Raw genomic sequence first — 20,995 nt, 5'->3', positions numbered from 1 at the left:
GATGACGTTACCTACCCTTTACTTAGTACCTACGACTGCTGGGCAGTGAACTTAATCAACCTTCACAAATAGGGAAATTGAAGCTCAGACGGGTTAGCTCATTTATCCCACGGCACACAGCAAAAGGCAGAACCAGAATTCCAACCAGGTTTGAAGCCCTAGTTCTTTTCACAACGTTACTACGGTCTCCGTAATAGTGACTCTTGTAACTTAAAATAAAAACACACCCTATAGTCCGAGTGACAAATACAGAAATACATTCATTCGTTCATTGAAGTTAGAAAGTTAAAACATCTTCATATTTCAAAGCAATTAGTGAATGGGAGACAGGACTACCCTTAGCTCTGTCCCTGACCCTTACCTCCACCCCCAGCTTGTGGCTGGAGCTCAATGTGTTTGATGACGACGTTAATTCCACAAGCATTCCACTATCTGGGGATGTGGAACGCAATCCAGGATCCGGTTTCCGGAAGGGCCCTACCGTGCCCACAACGGGAGGTGGGGGGTGGCGCGGAACTGGAAGATTCAGCGGGAAAGTTGGGGAGACGCAGGCCGGGGGGATCGGGACTGCAGCGCCACCCTGGATGTCAGGGAGCCAAGGAGTCCCAGGTGGTGCCCCCGGGAGCCCCCAGCTCACCGAGAGGGAGCGAGGGGAGTGGGTCGGAGCCACACCCGGAAGTTGCTTAGGCCCGAACCAAAGATGGCGGCTGCGGCGCCGCTCGCCCACGCTCCGTAACCTCCTGTAACCAATGGAGCCGCGACGCTCGGGTGACTTACTGCGACGACTTCTGCACGACATTATCTGATGCAACCTCCGAGTTGAGGAAGCCGCCGGTGCACTTTGCGGGTGATAAGGCGGCGGCGTGTTGGAGGTGATGTCCTTGGAGGTGACCAGGGCGACCGCGGAGATGGTGCTAGGTGAGTGAGGCTCGGGGACCCCGGGGTGTGTAAGTGGCGCGGCGCGGCGCTCCTGCTTGGGGCAGCAGCCTTGTTCCGGCCGAATACAGCTCTTACCCTGGTGCCTGGCGCAGACTGGGCGCCCCGCCGCTGTTTACGTGAATGGTGGGAGGGAGGAGGGGCTAGGACCCACCTTGGGTCCGCGCTCGCCGAGCAGGCCCGGCTTCCCTAGAGCCCTGGGTGCCCCGGCTGGGGGGGCGGCCGCTCCCGGCCCGGGTGGCGGCAGCTCCCGGCCCGGCCCCAGTGCGAGAAATCCCGTGATTCAGCTGAGACATAGGCAGAGCGAGGCATGGCCAGACCTCAGGGCAGACCCCAAATATGTGACTCCTCCAAGTGACTGGCAGGAAAGGACTTAAGAATGCGAATTCTTTTTCACATATCCTCACTTATATTGAGATTTCCTGGGAGACCATCTGGTGCAGTAGGAAAAGGAAGAGATTTAGGAGACTTGGGTTGATGTCTCTGCTCGCTTACTCCTTGTGAGGCCTTCAGTTTGTTTAACCTCAGAGCTTTGGTTTCCTTTAAAGACCAGAGAAAACCGGTATTTATTTGATTTCTGTGCTCTAGCACCAGCATATCTGATTTATATATTTCATCCTCAGTACTTCAAGATGGGTATTGTTTTCCTCATCTTATAGGCTCAGAAACAAGCCCAGAAAGGTTAAGTGAATTCTCCAGGGTCACTCTGGCTTTTAAGGTACAACATCCAAGCTTCCAGTTTGGTCTGGCCAACTGAAAAGCCGTTGCTTTGTTGTTGGGGATTCGAGTAGATAGAAGCAGTACCACAAATGAAAATGATCAAAGTTCCTTTTGAAAGCTAAATTTAACTAATCCCTTTTTATGGGATGGATGTCCTTGGATAGGGGAGTGGGAAAATAATTATAATTTCTTTCGGACCTTGATAATTTTTACCAATCAGATGCTTGTTCTGTTTGCAAAGATAAAGAACGGATAAAGTAGCTGCAGTATGAGGTGACTGGTAATTACTGGCCAAGTGAGTAACTTCTTCTCTTTTTGTGAAACAGCAGAGCTGTATGTCTCAGACCGAGAGGGAAGTGATGCTACTGGTGATGGAACCAAGGAGAAACCTTTTAAAACAGGCCTTAAGGTAGTGCCTCTTTCTCATTAGGAAAACGACTTTGCATTTATTAATGACTCATGTCAGTTATTCTGTGACTTGTCAGGAGTTTTATTTAAAGCGCTAGGTTTGAAGAGAACTTTATGAAAAGGACAAGTAAGGGGTATATACAGATATGTAGCTTTAAGGGTATTACATGATCTACGTCTAAACTTTTTTTTTTTTTTTTGGCCGCGCCTCAAGGCTTGTGGGATCTTTAGTTCTCCGACCAGGGATTGAACCTGGGCCCTTGTCAGCAAAAGCGCCGAGTCCTAACCACTGGACCATCAGGGAATTCCTCTTGAACATTTTTTTTTGCGGTACGCGGGCCTCTCACTGCTGTGGCCTCTCCCGTTGCGGAGCACAGGCTCCTGACACGCAGGCTCAGCGGCCATGGCTCATGGGCCCAGCCACTCCGCGGCATGTGGGATCCTCCCGGACAGGGGCACGAACCCGTGTCCCCTGCATCGGCAGGCGGACTCTCAACCACTGTGCCACCAGGGAAGCCCTCCCCTTGAACATTTTTAATAGGTATCTTCTTTTCTTACCATACGGCATCGCATCTCGGAATTTTTCTCTCCAGTGAGTCAGTTGGCCAGTTTTTTAATTCTTGTAGAACTAAAAATCATCTTCCCTTAGTCATCTGAGTTTATGCTCACATTTCTTCCAAACTGACTCCTAAGAGTTCTCTCGGTGAATTTACCACTCGAATCCAAATGTGATCTTGAGCCTTGAGACTCAAAGACCTGATTTATATCAGTACCAAGAACAGAGCAGACACTCATGAACTCATGAGTCTGGAGCCTAAAGCCAGGATGCTAATTTCACAATATATTATTGTTTCTCAGAGTGTAGAATCCTCCTATGAGTTTAGCATATTCTCTTTAAGCAGACTTACATGGAAAGCCAAATACAGTTCAGATGGGTTCTTCGAGAGCTTCGACTCAGGATTGAGTAGGTACCTGATGGCGTTGGGTCACGGTGTGGGCCAAGAAGACATCACTCTGCAAGTAGCCGTGGGCTTGCCTGTAGACTGGAATGGCTACAGCTGCTACATAAGGAAGTTGATTAAAGCCCTCTCCCAGGACAGCACCAGGAAGTGCACTGCCCTGACACTTCTTTCTGTGTATCTGTGTCTGGCCAATCCCCCTTCTTGTGAGCTTTGTTACAGTATTCATTTAGGTTATTATCAAGTGTTCCTGTCCTGGGACCATTCTCTCCTCTTTTAGCTCATACTCTGGTTATGTTTTGGTGTGTCAACCATGGGTCTTAATTTTTTAACTGTTAGAGGGAAATCTTTCTCATTTTGGATTGTTGGGGTGATTCCTATGGCTGCCCAGAACTGACAGTAGTGTTTAGATGAATGTTTGCAAAATGTCGCTGTTAGCAGAAGTGTGCCATTCTGATTTGGAGAATCACAGTTTGACTCTTTCAATGTCACTGATTAACAAAGGAGGGATCAGTACAGACTGTCAGGTAGTAAATGAATTCTTAGTGATTTACAAACATCCTTACAAAGTCTAATTGTTAAAAGGAGGAACTGAACTCTCCTGGATGTTTCCAAAAGATCCAGGTTCCCTCCTCCTCTGTAGCAATAATTGAGTTGAGACTAGTATTAAATCAAGATGAAAAGTATTTTTCAGGTTTGGAAACTAGATCTTAAGAAAAGGTCAGTTTTCATAAACTTCAGATCTTACACGAGAGACAGTCATTCATTGCATTTCTTGGTTGATGATAACTTAGGAGAAAATTTGAAGGAATATTTGAAGCAGTTAATAAAACACTTATCTTTTACATACTTTCAACTATCTATTTTTTTAAAAACGAATACAAACTATAAAATATTAAATGATAATATTGATGTCTCATATGTCCCAGTATTGGTGAAAAGAGGTACATACATTCTACACACAGGAATTTTTCCAATTAAATGAAACTTAGCCTTCTGTGTACCTAACCACTATGCTCTTGAGAGAGTTTCAGAAATGACTTCCCTGGTTTCTTCGTGAGGATTAATCGTCTGGATGTGCCCTGCAGTTGGCCTTTGCCATCAGCTGTCTCTTCTGTTGTTGTCAGCGTACCTCCTGTCGGTCCCCAGGGCCACTTAAAATCTGTTGTTTCTAGTCCACATGGGAAACTATATACTATGTAACCGAACTTGCTAGAATTGTTTGGGAAAGGACGTTCTACCTTAAGCAAAATGTTCTTTGAATGTTCCGCCATTCCTTCTGTCGACATTGACCTTTGGCTGGTGGGGTCTTATGCTTTCTTCTGGGCTCTCGATTATTTTCTAGGTGATCAAAGTTACCTCATAATTCAGGTGTTATTTTGATTTTAAACATTGTACAATGTTAAAGAAATGTCCTTTTTCCTTGTCCCTCCCTCCCCAAGGCTTTGATGACAGTTGGAAAAGAACCCTTTCCTACCATCTACGTAGATTCACAAAAAGAAAACGAGGTAGGGTGAACCCAAAGCTTTACAGAATTAGATTTTGTGAAGAAACTTTCATTAGAATACAGCGGTCTTGAAAACATTAAACATCTGTTTACCCCTCCAGAGGTGGGATGTTATTTCTAAATCACAGATGAAGAACATTAGAAAACTGTGGCACAGGGAACAGATGAAGAGTGAATCCCGGGAAAAGAAAGAGGTGAGCAGTAGATTTGCTCTGTGAACATTTTTCAAGTTGGGACACCAGAAGCCATGTTAACAAATTGCCTGGTTATTAAAACTAGGCAGAAGACAATTTACGAAGAGAGAAGAACCTGGAAGAAGCAAAGAAGATTACCATTAAAAACGACCCAAGTCTTGCAGAGCCAAGTTGCGTAAGTGTGATGTGTATCGTTTCAAATATCATGGACTCACGGGGTCAAACTGTTATTTCTGTGTCTGAGGGGCATGCCACGTGCTTTGTTCCTTTGCACTGTTTGTCTCTTCTTTTCTTTCAAAAGGGAGAGAGTGCAGTAATGTTTGAGAGTTATGAGGCTGGTCCTCGCAGGGCTCCTTTTTTGATAGAATTTAGTAATTGCGTGTTGAACGAATTCTGTCCCGACTAAAAGCTAGCAGCCCTGGAATCCAGGCCTGGTGGGCTGTGTGGTCTCAGACAAGTGATTTTACCCTCCCCTGGATGTCAGTTTCCTCACAGTAAAAAGAAGAGTTGAAATCCAAGATTTTCATGATTTCTTAAATAAAGAAAACGTTTTTGAAATTTGATTATGTACATATAATCTTCCTAGACCAGAATGCTGGACTGTGAATGGACATGGTTAGAATTCGAACGGTTCTTACTGCTGCTGGATTGCCATTGTTTTCTTGCTTCCTTAGTGAGGAAGCTGTTTTCTTGGCCACACCCTGCAACCCCTTCCTCCCCTCCCCTCTCTCCTCCATCCCTCAGAGGAAAAGCCAGCCTGGGCAGCTTCCACCACCCAGGGTGGTGGGAGGGATGGTGAGGTCAGGGGGAGGGCTCTGCGTGGACTAGGCTTGTTGCTATTTTGAATTCATTGATTTTATATAACAGTATCTGAAGTTCTGATTGTTTCGCTGACAGTTTTGCACTAAGAGAAAGAAGACTTGGATTTTTTTTTTTTTTTAACCCCTCCAGTGTGGTGAAATTTTTTGGCTCTGACCTGTAGTAGAGTGACTATCAGAAGTTTTACACCACTTGTGAATTTTTAACACTTTTCTGCCATCTATCTAATATTCGTGACAAAATTGGTATGTGATCAATGACATGCTGGGTCAAATGTTTTTTATTTTAACTTGACAGGTGAAGATTCGTGAATTAGAAGGATATAGAGGCCAAAGAGTAAAGGTATTTGGCTGGGTCCACAGGCTGCGTAGGCAAGGTAACTGGCATAGCTGTCCTTTTCTCTCTTTAATTTTCAATATCCCTGCTCTTAGATGATGAAGAACATTTAAAAAAAAACATTTAGTTCGGGGTATTTTTGTTTGAGAGTGCTAGCTTTTTAAAGGAAGTACTAATTTGTATCCTCAATTGGTTCTTATTTAATATGACTATTGAAAGTTTAAAAATTATTTAAATGGTACTTAACTGTAAGCAGTCACAGTGATCAGAGGTATCCAGGAAATATTTGTCTAATTGAATTGACTTCTTTAAGGAAAGCAGGGGGTATATTACCGGAAGTGCAGAACCAAATCTGAAACTTACTGATGGCAGTGATGTTGATTTTTATAATTAGTATATTTGTACTTGGTCATGATGTCTTGCTTTCTCTTTCTGCTTTTGTTATTTTATTACATGTCTTTTATTGTAAGTGGTTGTCAAATCCTTCGTAAAAAGAAAGGGAGCATAAAAAACCAAGAGTGCTTCTGTGCGGCAGTATATATCAACCCCCGCTGAATGTGCTTTGCTAGGTATTGCAGGGGACTCAACGGTGAATAAGACTTAATCCCTCGACTCACGTGCTTACTGTCTTGCTTTCCCATGATCGTGTGGGTCAGGAGGCTCACATAGGGTTTAAAAGTATGAAGGGTTTGAAACATGAAGAAGGCAAAATACTTTCCAGATACTGAGTAGTGATATTACTGGTGAACCCTTCAGAGGAATGGGGCCGTGTGGGAGGTTTGAACTTTCAACATTTAACCTTGGAGGTTCCTTTACATAAGAATAAATTATGAGAAAGTGCTTTCAAGTGCCTCTCGAACAATCTAGCTAAACTTCTCTTTCCCGTTTTTAGGAAAGAATTTAATGTTTCTGGTGTTGCGGGATGGTACGGGTTATCTCCAGTGTGTCTTGTCAGATGATTTGGTAAATATTTTCATATTTACGATGAAAAGTCAGTTTTTTTTCAGTAGGTTACTTTATTGTTAGTTTTGGGAATCTTAGGGTCTATACTTATTTTAACTGTTATTGTGGGAAATTTCCAACATCTCAAAAATGGAACAGTAGGAAGAAACCTCACATGCTCATCACTCAGCTTCAGTAACATCTTAGTTGAGCTGCTGTAACTAAGCACCATAAACTGGGTGGCTTGTGAACACAGAAGTTTATTCCTTATGGTTCTAGTAGCTGGAAGTCCATACCAGGGTGCCGGCATGGTCAAGTTCTGGTGAGGGCCCTTTTCTGAGCTGCAGACTACTTCCCGTTGTGTGCTCATCCTCACATAGCAGAGGGCAGAGGAGGGTTTCGACATATGGATTTGCAGCAGATACACGTTAAGTCCGTAACGAGTAATGATTAATATTTGGCCAGTTCTGGTTTACTGCTCCCCCCCTTTTACCTCCCAGACATACTTCATATAAACATACTTGAATATGCATCACCAAGAAGAAATATTTTTAATATAACCACACTACCATTATCACACACCCCCAAAATTAGCACAACTCCTAAATATCCAGCCAGATTCTCCCAGTTGATTCATGATGTCTTTTTTACAGTTGGTTGGTTTGAATGAGGATCCAGACAAGATCTACATGTTGCATTTAGTTGATATGTCTCTGAAATCACTCTCAATCTATAACAGATCTCCCTTTTCATTCTCTTTTCTCCACCCCACTCCCCCTTGCCATTTATTGGAAAAAGTCTGATCATTGGTCCTGTGGGACTTCTCACATTCTGGATTTGGTTGATTGCATCATAAGGTGTATTTTAACATGTTCCTCTATCCTTTGTATTTCTTATAAGCTGGAGGTTAGGTCTGGTCAGATTCAGGTTCTGCTGCTGCTGCTTCTTGATATAACTACTTCATGGACAAAGCTGTATTCTTCCAACGACATCACATCACGAAGCACATAATTCTGGTTGTCTTTATGATTAGTGCGTTCAGATGTTGATGGCCTGATCCCTCCTTTATAAAGTTTTCCATCACTTTTCTCCTAATGATTTTAGCCAGTATTGATTATCATAGTTTAAGTGAACTCCCTGTATTATTTTAATAGTCTAAATTTTAAAGAAAATGAGAAACAAACTTTCCAGATACTTTTGAGAGATATGGACTAGTGTTATTTATGCATGTGTATGTATGTAAAGTATGTATTTACATATATATGTGTGTATCTGTATATAGATGAATGTTTGATGGCTGTCTTGTTTTACTAGTTTTGGACGAGAGAACTTGTTTGTAAGTAATTCCCTTTGCTTTCTATATGGTAGACTATTTTAAACGTAAATGTGAGTAACTGAATTTGAACTTGATCTTCCTATAGTGTCAGTGTTACAATGGAGTAGTCTTGTCCACTGAGAGTAGTGTCGCAGTGTATGGAATGCTAAATCTTACCCCAAAGGGCAAGCAGGTGAGTGTGTTGAGTTCCTCACTAAGAGAAGAGTTGTGTACTTGTTTGTTTTCCATTGTCTTTATTTGTATTGATACTTTTGGTATTTGGCATATAAATAGACAAAGGTGATGCACTTGCTAAATTTAGAATGCCTTTTCCTTTCCTGGTGAGATACGTACACTGTACAGCTTGTGTGCTCTTGTAACGATCTCAGGGATTTTCAACCTAAGGAATTCCTGAATAAACTTCATGGGTGAGAACAATTTGCTGTGTGTGTGTGAATAATTTTTCAGCTAAGTGGAAATGAAAATTTAGTCTACCAAAAGTTTTTCAGGAAAGAACAGTGATCTAAATCTGAAACTTTGGGGATTTCCCTGGTGGTCCAGTGGTCAGGACTCCTCGCTCCCAATGCAGGAGGCCCAGGTTCGACCCCTGCTTAGGGAACTAGATCCCGCATGCTGCAACGAAGACCCGGCGCAGCCGAATAAATATTTAATAAATAAAATAAATCTGAAACTTTTAAAATAGAATTTGAAAGCCTCTTTTTAAAAAACTTAAAGCTAGGCTTGATAGTCAGAGGGTTGTTTGTTCCCCAGCCAACAGGCCTGTAACCTATACCAGTTAGAGTTACTTGTTGGTAATTATTGGTCAAGTAGCAGTTGTGGTTATATTTGTTTGTTGGGAAAGAAAACAAACAAACGTGACATATCAACCACCAGAGGGAGCCCATAGTGTCCTCCTGATAGACTAGAAATACTGATAAAAGAGAGTCTCCCAGAGTCTATGTGAGGAACCTATGTTAAGAGTGAATATGTGGTTCAAGTTTACTGAATTTTCCTTGAAAGTAATGTGATTGCAAAATGGAATGGTTTTTGTGATATTACTTGCTGTCCAGTGTTTGGTACCAAGATAGGTATATATTTCATACTGTGTGGCTTCTAAAATTTAATGCTTTCAATGGAATTATTAGGGAGAATTTGAATTTTTACTATATATATATATATGTTCCAAAGAGAAACACCTTTTAGTAAAACCTTTGTATTTAAGGAGTTTTTCAATGTGTGTATTATGTTACTTTTAAATTATTGGGCAAAGGCTAGAAAGATATACCAAAATGTTGACAATAGTTAGTGGTTACTCCAAGTCGTGGGATTATAGTTTATCTTATTTTCTGGTTTGTGCTTTTCTGTTTTTTAAAAATTGTGTATGTGTATTTAGTCTGAAAGAAATATTAAATAAATATAAAATTCAATTACCGGGTCTTCGTTTTTAGAAGGGTAGGCTAATAATGATAAGGTTCTTAGAAATATGAGTTTACTAAAAACTTTTATATAAATTAGAATCTTTCCTACTGTGAATTCTCTGTTTCCTTCTCCCTCCCGACCCCTTTTTAAAAAATGCAGGCTCCAGGGGGCCACGAGCTGAATTGCGACTTCTGGGAATTGATCGGGTTGGCCCCCGCTGGAGGCGCTGATAACTTAATCAACGAGGAGTCTGACGTTGACGTCCAGCTCAACAACAGACACATGATGATCCGGGGAGAAAACATGTCCAAAATCCTAAAAGCACGTTCTGTGGTCACCAGGTGCTTTAGAGATCACTTCTTTGACAGGGGGTACTGCGAAGTAAGTACGCGTTCATCATCCTTTGCAAACAATGCCTCTTGGCACTTTTGAACTTAAACAGTGGTGCTCACAGAAGGCCTTTATTTACTCCTTTCCGCCTGAATAGATCAGTCCTCCAACATTAGTGCAAACACAAGTGGAAGGCGGTGCCACACTCTTCAAGCTGGACTATTTTGGGGAAGAGGCGTATCTGACTCAGTCCTCTCAGCTGTACCTGGAGACCTGCATTCCAGCTCTGGGAGATGTTTTTTGTATCACACAGTCATACAGGGCAGAACAATCCAGAACACGAAGGCACCTGGCTGAGTACATAATTGTCATTTTGTTTTTATTTAAAAAAAAATTTTTTTTTAAGAAAATATGTTTAGAGAAGCAATCTTGATGTAGGTAAATGATGTCTGTGTAAAAACCTCTGATGTATTAAGAGGCTATATGAAGGGCAGTTGAATAAATAAATGGAAACTGTCTAAGAAGTTTTGCCTCTTAGGCCATAACTCACTAAGGTCTGTTCATTCACTTTGTCTTGATCCTTTATGCGTTGAGGAATAAACAAGAAATGACTATTAAGGGGGAAAGGAAGGCGGGTGGGCTAAAACTACTCTGGAGAGTTGGGAGTTGATTAGCAGGGCGGGAGTTTTCCCTTTCTGGACAGTTTCCCAGCATTAAAACCCTTGCTTAAGAGAAACTTTGTGAAAAGAAGAGAGGCTCTGAGCTACTGTCTTGTTCCTCAGATACACTCACGTGGAAGCAGAGTGCCCTTTCCTGACCTTTGAGGAGCTCCTGAACCGATTGGAGGACTTGGTCTGTGACGTGGTCGATAGAGTCTTGAAATCACCCGCAGCAAGCGTGGTGCATGACCTCAACCCGGTAGGTCTGTCATTGTGTGGAAACACAAAATTAGGATCCTGCTTCGGAAGGCAGTGAAGTCTTTTTTTAGATTTTTATGTTTTTTAGGTTTTTTTCAATAGATTTTTTTTTAGGTTTTTATAGATTTAATAGCTTTGTGAACTTTGAAATAAATGATTAATATATATATAGGTATAATTGATATATAACGTTATAGTAGTTTTAGGTGTACAGCATAATAATTTTATATATCTAAAACAATACAGAGTTATTAACTCTAGTTACCATGCTGTACATTACATCTTGTTACTGGAACTTACCTATTTTATAACCGGAAGTTTATACTTTTGGACTCCCTTCACTCATTTCCAGACTAATTTTTTTTTTTTTTTTTCTGGCCGTGCCACGTGGCTTGCGTGTCTTAGTTCCCCGACCAGGGATGGAACCCAGGCCCTCAGCAGTGAAAGTGTGGAGTCTTAACCACTAGACCGCCAGGGAATTCACCACATTGTTTTTAAGTCTGAAATAACATTTTATAATAATGATAAATAGTGTTTCTTAAAATGGAAACGTTAGTGTGAATGGTTTCTTTATATACACTGTATTTCTCCTTTCTGCTGTAGAACTTCAAGCCCCCCAAACGGCCTTTCAAACGGATGAACTATTCAGATGCTGTTGTGTGGCTAAAAGAACACAATATAAAGAAAGAAGATGGAACTTTCTATGAATTTGGAGAGGTATGTATTCCTTTCTAGTCGTTGTTTCAAAGGTAGCCTTGTGATTAAGTGGATTGCTACTTCCGGTTAATTAACGAGTAATGCAGAAGGCATCTGCTGTTGTCAAATAAATGATAACCACGGACCCTCCTTCCTGGGGTTGTCTGAAGATCCATGGCTTAGTAGAGGTAGAGTAGACCTTAGAGCAGTGCCTTTTCTGTAGTGTTCAGTAAATATTAGCAAGTTTGTAGCCTTCACATCCCATCCTTTATCTCTTCCTCTTCCATGATCACTCTGTGGTCTTGACTTACCAGCTCCAGCTGTAATTCTCTAGACTGGCAGGATGCTTAAGAAAGTTATAAACTTTGAAATCACATGCAAAGTGTTGGTATGTGTATACATTTGTTTTGGTTTCCTGGAGAAACCGTCTGGCTCTTTCAAAAAGGATTCCTCCCCCCAAAACAGTGAATTATAACTCCTTCATTTGGAGGCAGTTCAAAGAAGAAAATCGCCACTGATTAAAATGCAAAACCAAGAGAGGAGGCTTTGTTGGGGAAGGTGGCCCGGTGCCCCAGATACACTGAGCATGTCTGTCTTGCCCAGGACCACCCTCCCAGCATGTTTTGGGGGTATAGATTGTTAACATTATTCTAAGCCCTCTTCCCTGTGCATTTAACCACTCTTTACATAGTATTTGCAAATCTGTTTTACAGATGAAATGTGAGTAATAGCTGCTAACTAGAGTTTTCTTTCGTTTTTAGAAAGAATTTACAGAGGACAGACAGTGTACTGGGTCTATGTAAATTACTTTTATTGTATCATGAATTCAGTTGATGATGTATAATAACCAAATTCTGTGCTGAGAACCTGAGAACTGTTATCGCCCAGCACTCAGCAAAGTAGTGTGAGCGGAAAGAGCACAAGCTTTGGAGTAAGAAGCCCCCCAGGTGGGCTTTGCTCCCACCTCTGTCCTTATTGCTGGTTAACTTAAGGCCAGTGACCCCGCTTTCTGGTTCCCTGTCTCTGCCTTGGAGGTAACGTCCACCTTGCAAAGTTATGAGAACTTAATGAGCTAAATGCTTAGCAGGGCCAAGGCGCAGGAAGTCCTCCATGTGTGTCAGCGTTTCCTCTTTGTGTCAGTATCGTCCCCCACACATGAGGGCGCTAGAGTAGAGAAGAGGCCTTCAAACTTTTCGGAATGTGCAGTACAACCCCTTTTCCCCAGTTCAATTGTATGCAGGACTCTAGTATGTAAAGCGGTTACAGGCGGAGAGACCAGAGTTCTCCCACTCACCTCCCGTTTCCTCTCTGGACCTTAGACGACGCAGGGCTCCAGGGACGAGAGCTTGAAAACAGCTGTGCCAGGTGATGGCTAAGCTCCCTCTCAGTTTCTTACATTAAACAAATCAATGAGTCTTGTCCATTCTCTCAATCTGTTTTTACTGGGACAAGAGTTTTCAGTTTTAACTTGAATTTATGTATGGTTTACTGAAGGATGTTTGAGAGGGAAGCAGATTAACTTGATGCATCATCATCTAAGCTGTCTTGGCTAACTGCTCCAGGTGTGGTTACACTTATAAACTTGACACTGGTTATTTGTCTTATGACTGTGTCTTACTGCCACTGAAGGCATGCAGATTTATTGTAACAGGAAAGAAGCAGAGAGAACAGGAGAGTTTAAAGATTGGTGTTATTAATAACATACTCTGTGTGTAGATCACTGATGTTGTGGAGCATTCACTGATGATCTTATGCCTTGTGGGACTGAGTGGACTGCGTTTGCTTCAGACCTAGATAAAACTAGCCACTGGGGAAAAAAAAAAAACTGAGCAGTATCTGGGAGGTTGTTTGTTTTGTGTGTGTGTTTTCGTTCCTCAGGCAATATGGCACAGATATACTGCAGGAGGAGACAGATCTATTTACAGTTCATTTTGCAGAAATTGTCCCTAACACCCACGTGGTTATGGGTTATGGGTGGGTGTGTATTCTGGACTCCGTTGCATGAATAAGATGAAGGGCTGCTCCTGGGTCAAAGAGCTGCTTCTGTCTCGTTGCCTTTCGAGTTGTAAATGTTAATGAAGTCTTGTTTAACTTCAGGATATCCCAGAAGCTCCTGAGAGACTGATGACAGACACCATTAATGAGCCCATCTTGCTGTGTCGATTTCCTGTGGAGATCAAGTCCTTCTATATGCAGCGATGTCCCGAGGATTCCCGCCTTACCGAATCTGTCAGTTTGGGATTCAAATAGTATTAGAGATTTTGCTTTTTAAAGGGGCGGGCACTGCCACTGGAATAAGATACAGCTCACAGCAAATATTTCATTATAAATCTACAGTACTTAAAGAAGTGTTTTTTGTCCTCTGATTGGGTTTAACCTATCTTGTTAAATTATAGAATTTGAATAATATCTGAATTATGCATGATCATTGTGCTCCTTTAGTTATAGGAACTTAATTATGATTTTCATTTAAACTCTAGAGCAAAGCCGTGACTGAGAGCCTAGTAGTAACCACATTTTATTTACTCATTTTTGAAAGGTCGACGTGTTGATGCCCAATGTCGGTGAGATTGTGGGAGGCTCGATGCGTATCTGGGATAATGAAGAGATACTGGCAGGTTATAAAAGAGAAGGAATTGACCCCACTCCCTATTACTGGTACACAGATCAGGTAAAAAGAAATTTTGTTAATCACTTTAAATTTTCTTCACTGTAATAGTTCTGTATGAATTGAAACTTTTAAAAGGGAAGTATTCAGGGTGATACTTTGAAATTTGAATGAGCTATATTCAGTTTCATGGTTATAATAATGTGGCATGGGAATACTGCTAGTTTTGTCTTTGGCCAATAATATGTTAACTTAATTTGAAAACCTATTAACTCCTGGCCTTGCTTGTAGCTACTGAATTTTTAAAAATGTCATTAGATGCTACCAGTATCTAGTCTTTCGTTTTCTTCTGATAAACAGAGACATTAACTTAATTTAAAAGTTTGAAATCTCTTCTTTCCAGGGTGGCAAATCCTTGGTTTATTTTTCATACCAAATTATTTTTTCACATGTGGTCCATGAAAAAGTATAGATTAAGGGTTGAATTCTTTTTGTTGTTTTGTTTGTTGTTGTTTTCAATTAATTTTTATTGGCGTATAGTCGCTTTACAATGTTGTGTTAGTTTCTGCTGTACAGCAAAGTGAATCAGCTATAAGGGGTTGAATTCTCAACCACAATAAGCTGACTCATTTTACAGTAGAAAATTTTAACTATTTCAGACAAAATTTATTTTTTTAATTTTCTTTTTTGGCCATGCTGTGCAGCTTGCGGGATCTTAGTTCCCCGACCAGGGATTGAACCTGGGGCCATGGCAGTGAATGTGCAGAGTCCTAACCACTGGACCGCCGGGGAGACTCTGGACAAAATTTTAAACTGAGCATTTATTCCTCTCTGTCGCTCTCCCTCTCTCTCTCTCTCTCTCTTTTTAAACAGAGAAAATATGGCACATGTCCACATGGAGGCTATGGCCTGGGCTTGGAACGATTCTTAACCTGGATTCTGGATAGATACCACATCCGAGATGTATGCTTATACCCTCGATTTGTCCAGCGCTGCAAGCCATAACCGATTCCTCCTGGAGATTTAAGCAAAGAACACGGTTCATGGAAGGAACAGGCTGCCTCTTTAAAAAAAAAAAAACAGCCAAAATCTTCCCTTTTTTATTCCACTGGGGTATATCCATTGCTGTTTTCTCTTTTTGTTTTTTATTCCTGCTACCGTGAAAAGCAGTCCAAATCATTTGAATATCAAGTGACATTGATGGTGTCATTTTAAGAAAAAAACCCAATACAAAGTCTGGGGGAAAATACGTGGCATGTAACTGCTGTCATGAGTATATTTCAGCATTTTATCCAATTTTAGGTTATCACCTTTGTGTCATATATACCACATATATGATTAGTTTTAACTTACAGTCTGAGACATTCCAGTAACTTAATCTTTCTGACCTTTTAATTGTAACTGGAATTCTTTAATTTATATCATTTTATTGTATCAGTGAGTTAAAACACACACCGTGGGGAAAAATTGACAATATGCTATAAAAATCTGCTAGTATCAGAACAGAGTATAAACCAGCAGTAGATACAGGAATGAAATGAATAGTCTTTTGCCTCAGTTGTTAATCTTTTCTAAATCTGATAGCTGCTTATATAATTCTAAAGCATACGAATTTATCTGGAAGAATTTGTAAAAGTGGAGTGGCCTTAAACAGTTTGAAGTAAGAGCAAGTTTTTTGGCACTTCAGTGAACAGCATTCTTCCTAGCATTAGTTCAAACTAAAGAGGCAGGGTGATCTTCACTCTTCCCTGGTAGCTCCTAAGTAATTAAGAATAAATAAGTTCCAGGGCTTCCCTGGTGGCACAGTGGTTGAGTATCTGCCTGCCAATGCAGGGGACACGGGTTCGACCCCTGGTCCAGGAAGATCCCACATGCTGCAGAGCAACTAAGTCCATGTGCCACAACTACTGAGCCTGCACTCTGGAGCCCGTGAGCCACAACTACTGAAGCCCTCGTGCCTAGAGCCCGTGCTCTGCAGCAAGAAAAGCCACTGCAACGAGAAGCCCGCGCCCCGCAACCAGAGAAAGCCCACGCACAACAACGAAGACCCAACGCAGCCAAAAATAAATTTAGTTTTTAAAAGTAAATAAATAAGTTCCAAGAGTATTTGCAGCTGGAATCTTCATGACAGCCCTGCATGGCTGTTGGAGTCACCCCACACTGTGTCTTTAGGTCTAATCTGTGCTAACTTATTAACTTGCAGGCTTATTGAATGGCTTCATTTCAGATTTGGTTAATTTTCCCCCAAAATGCATGTCATGTATCCTCAATGAGCTGTATTCCCAGCAATCAATAAATGGATACACGTAAAAACTCTTTGCTGACTTAATTTTTTTTAAGCTGATTGTCGCTGTTTCACATTAATTAGTTCATGCCTTTTGCATTTTTTAAATCTTTATTTTTCATGATTTGTATATGTGAAACTAGATATTCCTGAATTTGGTAGGTATTAGTAAAAGTACATAGTAATGAAAAGGAATGGTTTTTAAAAATTAGATGTGGGTCCTAGTTACATCATTTTTATCATCCTTTTTGTATTAATTTTGGACACATTAGATTATATCTTATTTTGCAGTTAAGTAAAATAACAGATGGAAATGGGGCATTTGTCATATATTTGGCCTCTATCTTTAAATGAAAAATACATGTAAGAATGGGAATGAGCTCTAACTGGATGCAACTAGGCAGTTCATTTGATCAGAATTTAGGTGACAAGGTTAGGCTCAATTAGATTAGATTTTAATTGTATAAATGGGCTAAAAGTTTTAAATACTGAGGGAGAGCTGTGGGGTTAGGTGGGGATAACGGAGTCAAGATAGTGGTGACGTCAAACCAAGAACCCGAGCAGCGCACCTCACGCACGTGGACTCACATTCCCTTTTCTCTGGTTGTCCCTGTACTCTAAGCGTCACAAGCCCATCCCATATCCCTGCCAAGTGTCCGCCTCACAGACACCCGGTTCTGAGTTCCTGCTCTCGTGGGACTCATCTCACGGCCCTTTCCTGCCTGAAACTTCTTCCTAATACGTGATCCTCACGGCAGCAGCCCCCTTCGCCTTTGGTACTTGTGTAGCTGACCTGCTTTGGAGACAGATGGGAGGCTAATACTGTAGCAATTCAAATGACTTCAATACCGACTTTGTCAATGTCCTACAGCCGTTTCCACCCACCCAGCTCCCCACACATGGCTGCCTCTAGCATTTCCTAAAAATTTCTTGTTTAGTGTATAGAGCAATGAGATTCTGTCATAAGCAACCTTCCTACGCATTGGGGTCACCTGGGCCTCATCCCAGACCAACAGAATCCGGATTTCAGGGCTGGGCCCAGGATGCTTTTTTTTTTTTTTTTTGCGGTTCACGGGCCTCTCACTGTTGTGGCCTCTCCTGTTGCGGAGCACAGGCTCCGGACGCGCAGGCTCAGCGGCCATGGCTCACGGGCCCAGCCGCTCCGCGGCATGTGGGATCTTCCCGGACTGGGGCACGAACCCGTGTCCCCTGCATCGGTAGGCGGACTCTCAACCACTGCGCCACCAGGGAAGCCCCCAGGATGCTTTTTAAAAGCCCGCCCAGCTGAGGCTGTGACAGACTTAGTGTGACTGTCACTGAGTAGCTACCTCCCTCTTCTAAGCCAGCCTTAAGCCTCTCATCATCATGACTGTAGGTCCTCATTCATCTCACATTAATCTCTTTTGAAATTGTTCCCAATCTCTATGTTAAAATGGGAACATTGGGCCAAGGTTGAGACTGTCCAATATTGCCAGTGGCCACAAAAACGCTACACCTGTGCACTCGTTAGCTTTCAAGTCATACTGGGAAATTCTCAAAATGATGGTAGCTGCCAATAATGGAGTACTGGTTTGTGTCAGCCATGTACTGTCACATGCTTTAATCCCCACAATAACCTCTTGTGATAATTATATAAATTATAAATTTATACAATATATAATTTATAATTATAGCCCTATAATCCCTATATATGGATAATAGCCCTATTACCCCTGAGGTAATGGTTGAGAAAAATTTAAAAAGTGCCTGAAGATGCACTGTTAAAAGTGACAGAATGAAGTTTGAAACTCCAAAGCTTGAATTCCTTTAAGCTTAGAATCCTATTATTTCATTCAGTCCTTCTAAGGAAAAAAGATATTATGATGTACAAATACTGTCATTCATAGTATTTGCTAATTGCTGGTCAATTAAATGATTCAGTCTCTTATGCTGACAAGTTTCCTTCTACCTCATAGATTACTACTAACTTGATGATAAGATGAAGAATATTGTCTTTGAAAAAACATTGGTGTACCCTGCAGTTCAAAGATGCTGGTTTCTGGCGTCAAAATTTAACGCAGTTGTAGCACCCTGGCTCACAGAAATAGTGGTGCTCAAAATTTTAACTTATTCTTTAGGCATTTACTTCCATGTCAGGAAGAAAAACATGCTTCTATTACTTTATCGATTTTTCGGTTTTAGACGCTCTCTACTGCTCTTCTAAAGAAGATTGCGCTTCTTCCTCTCCCTGTCCCACCATTCATGTGCATGCTTCTCTTCTCCCCCTCTTTCCAGCTTAGTTAAATCATTACTTTGGTTGACCATGTTGTATACTATGACTGCTTTTCCTTTTCTGGCCAACTTTTCGTTTTGCCCATAATTAACAGTCATCTCATTTTTTTCTTTATCATTAATTCACTTTCCAAAGACGCTCAGACACATCAGGTGCTCATCAGTTATATCTTCCCATAGAAGCTTCTCTGAGAGCTTGTCTGCTGTAGTGTGAACCAGCCACACTCCAATCTTGAAACATAGCTGTCGTCCTGGGATCTTCTTTCACTGTCATCCCAGGTATCCCCTTCACCTTCCTCCTCTATGGACAGCCTGTTTCCTGTATCCCATGTTTCCCTGTTTCTTGGTTTACTTCCTCTTTTTGGTAGAGCACATCCTCCAGTAATTTCCTGAGAAAGGGTGCATGGAATGTCAATTCACTGAGAACTTGCCTATCTAAAAAATGTTTTTAATCTATCTTCACATTTAAACCATAGTCTCTATATAAAATTGTGGGTTAAAAAGCATTTTTCCCTCAGAATTTTGAAACCCTGGCTTCCAGTGTTACCATTCTAGCTTCCAATGTTGCTATGGAGAATTCCCAAACATTCTCATACATGGTCCTTTACATATGACCTGTCTATTCTAGAAGCTTGTCCCCATGTTCTGAAATATGATATTCCTTGGGACTGTTCATCCATTCTGTTGGGCAGTTGGTAGGCTCTTTAAATTCAGAAAGTCAGGGCCTTCAGTTGTGAAAACTTTCTTAAACTGTTTTTTTTAAGTGTCCCCTCTTTTGTTTGTTTTTCTTTCTTTCTACAACTGCTATTATTCAGATAGTAGACCTCCTTTTATCTTTTTTTTTTTTTGCTTGCTAGTTTCTGAGAGCTTTCCTCAACTTTTCCCCAGTCCTTCTGTTGAATTTTTCATCTCTGTTAGCATAGTAAAATTTAAAAAATTTTTTATTCTGACCTCAGAAATTTCCATCTTTATGGTCTTTTACTCAAGCTTTCTTCTTCCTGTATGTTTTCTTCTGTTTGCTTGGGTTTCTGTCTTTCTTCTTAGAGGCTTTTTTCAGATGTGAGGTGATACTTGGTTTTCTGCTGAGAATTCCAAATAGCAGATAAAATGCTTTTGAAGTGTGTGGGAGGAGATGTGAGCCCTCCTGTAGGGTGAGCTGCCTGAACTGTTGAGTATGTTGAGTATGGGAGTCCCTGATGTCATCATCCTTAGATCTTTCCTCTTGGGCCGGTTGGTTTCCAGATGTCAACATCCTTAGATCTTTCCTCTTGGGCTGGTTGGATTCCAGACTTCCCACCTCCTGTGGGGGGAAAGGGGTGAAGAGGGCTATGTGTCCACAACTTCGGTAAGTCTAGTTCCCCAAATCTATCTCAATGTAGCATCTCTCCCTTTCATCCCCACTTCCAGGGCTACCCGCTGCTGCCAGTCTGGAACCTCCTAGGGATTCTGTCATGTAAATCCAGATGGTTCTTGTCTTAGGATGGCCATTTTAAGATTCAGGATTTTTTGAGTTTGCTAAATCATGAACCATTTATCCATCTGCCTTCCAGCTCCCCAAATTTGTTGCCATCATTCCTTTTTCTTTTTTCCCCATCATTTTAGGTTTGTGCTTGAAAACAAACAAAACACACCATCACTGTCAACAACAACAAAACCTCTCTTGACATTTTAGTGGGGTTTGGGGGTCGGAGTGAAATTACATCCATGTATTCAAGCCCCCATTTTTACCCAGAGGTCTTCCCTCTGTATTTGAAGATAAATCAAAAGGGAGTGGACATAGGTGAAAGAGAATAAATGTTCAATTATTGTTAGCTATTAGGAAGGACAAATTAGCAAGGAGAGTGATGAATTCTCTGTAAATTGTTTTGTAAAACGAATTAATGATTAGGGCTTCCCTCGTGGTGTAGTGGTTAAGAATCGGCCTGCAGGGGACACGGGTTTGAGCCCTGGTCCTGGAAGATCCCACATGCTGTGGAGCAACTGAGCCTGTGCACCACAACTACTGAGCCTGCACTCTAGAGACCACAAGCCACAACTACTGAGCCCACGAGCCACAACTACTGAAGCCCATGTGCCTAGAGCCCATGCTCTGCAACAAGAGAAGCCACCGCAATGAGAAGCCCGCACACCACAACGAAGAGTAGCCCCCACTCGCTGCAACTCGAGAAAGCCTGTGCGCAGCAACGAAGACCCAACGCAGCCAAAAATAAATAAATAAATAAACAAACAAATTTATTTTTAAAAAATGAATGGTTGAATGAATGGTCGGTTTCAATCCTTATTTCTATGTAGATGACCACTACAACTTTCTGTTGGATGGCTGTACCTGTTTGT

General features: G+C 41.5%; 1 protein-coding gene and 1 long non-coding RNA gene across 9 annotated transcripts in view; one reads left to right on the top strand and one right to left on the bottom strand.

Moving 5' to 3' along the window:
- LOC111180231 (uncharacterized) overlaps positions 1-697 on the bottom strand; it is a 54,165-nt gene extending 53,468 nt beyond the window's left edge. The window contains exon 1 of the long non-coding RNA XR_002646158.3: positions 362-697. This is a non-coding gene — a long non-coding RNA (uncharacterized LOC111180231). The remainder of the gene's footprint in view (positions 1-361) is intronic.
- Positions 533-20,833, top strand: NARS1 (asparaginyl-tRNA synthetase 1). 8 transcript variants are annotated; one of them, XM_089895243.1, is made up of 15 exons: positions 533-918; positions 1,983-2,065; positions 4,466-4,531; positions 4,632-4,724; positions 4,810-4,899; positions 5,841-5,919; positions 6,772-6,842; positions 8,243-8,329; positions 9,715-9,936; positions 10,043-10,242; positions 10,668-10,803; positions 11,406-11,519; positions 12,260-12,297; positions 12,818-12,863; positions 13,596-13,681. In XM_089895243.1, exons 1-14 carry the CDS (start codon positions 876-878, stop codon positions 12,846-12,848), a joined length of 1,353 nt encoding a protein of 450 aa, XP_089751369.1. In that variant the 5' UTR covers positions 533-875; the 3' UTR covers positions 12,849-12,863; positions 13,596-13,681. The 8 variants fall into 8 exon arrangements, with proteins under 8 accessions (XP_089751369.1, XP_089751370.1, XP_089751367.1 ...); XM_089895241.1 differs by lacking the exons at positions 12,260-12,297; positions 12,818-12,863 and adding exons at positions 14,038-14,169; positions 20,264-20,833 and having other exon boundaries at positions 541-918; positions 13,596-13,727; XM_089895240.1 differs by lacking the exons at positions 12,260-12,297; positions 12,818-12,863 and adding exons at positions 14,038-14,169; positions 14,811-14,944 and having other exon boundaries at positions 541-918; positions 13,596-13,727.
- The last annotated feature ends 162 nt before the right edge of the window (positions 20,834-20,995 follow it).

The sequence above is a fragment of the Delphinapterus leucas genome, chromosome 14 (genome assembly GCF_059928025.1).
Source record: "Delphinapterus leucas isolate spDelLeu-1000000601 "Yukka" chromosome 14, BTC_Dleu_Yukka2, whole genome shotgun sequence".
NCBI lineage: Eukaryota > Metazoa > Chordata > Mammalia > Artiodactyla > Monodontidae > Delphinapterus > Delphinapterus leucas.
The sequence above is the reverse complement of the archived record's forward strand: the minus strand, read 5'-3'. Positions and strand labels throughout refer to the sequence as shown.

Coding starts and splice junctions, on each gene's coding strand:
- NARS1 (XM_022584400.3), top strand. CDS start 876: ATGTCCTTGGAGGTGACCAGGGCGACCGCGGAGATGGTGCTAG. Junction 4,900..5,840: donor GTCTTGCAGAGCCAAGTTGC/GTAAGTGTGATG, acceptor TTAACTTGACAG/GTGAAGATTCGTGAATTAGA. Junction 13,728..14,037: donor ATTCCCGCCTTACCGAATCT/GTCAGTTTGGGA, acceptor CATTTTTGAAAG/GTCGACGTGTTGATGCCCAA.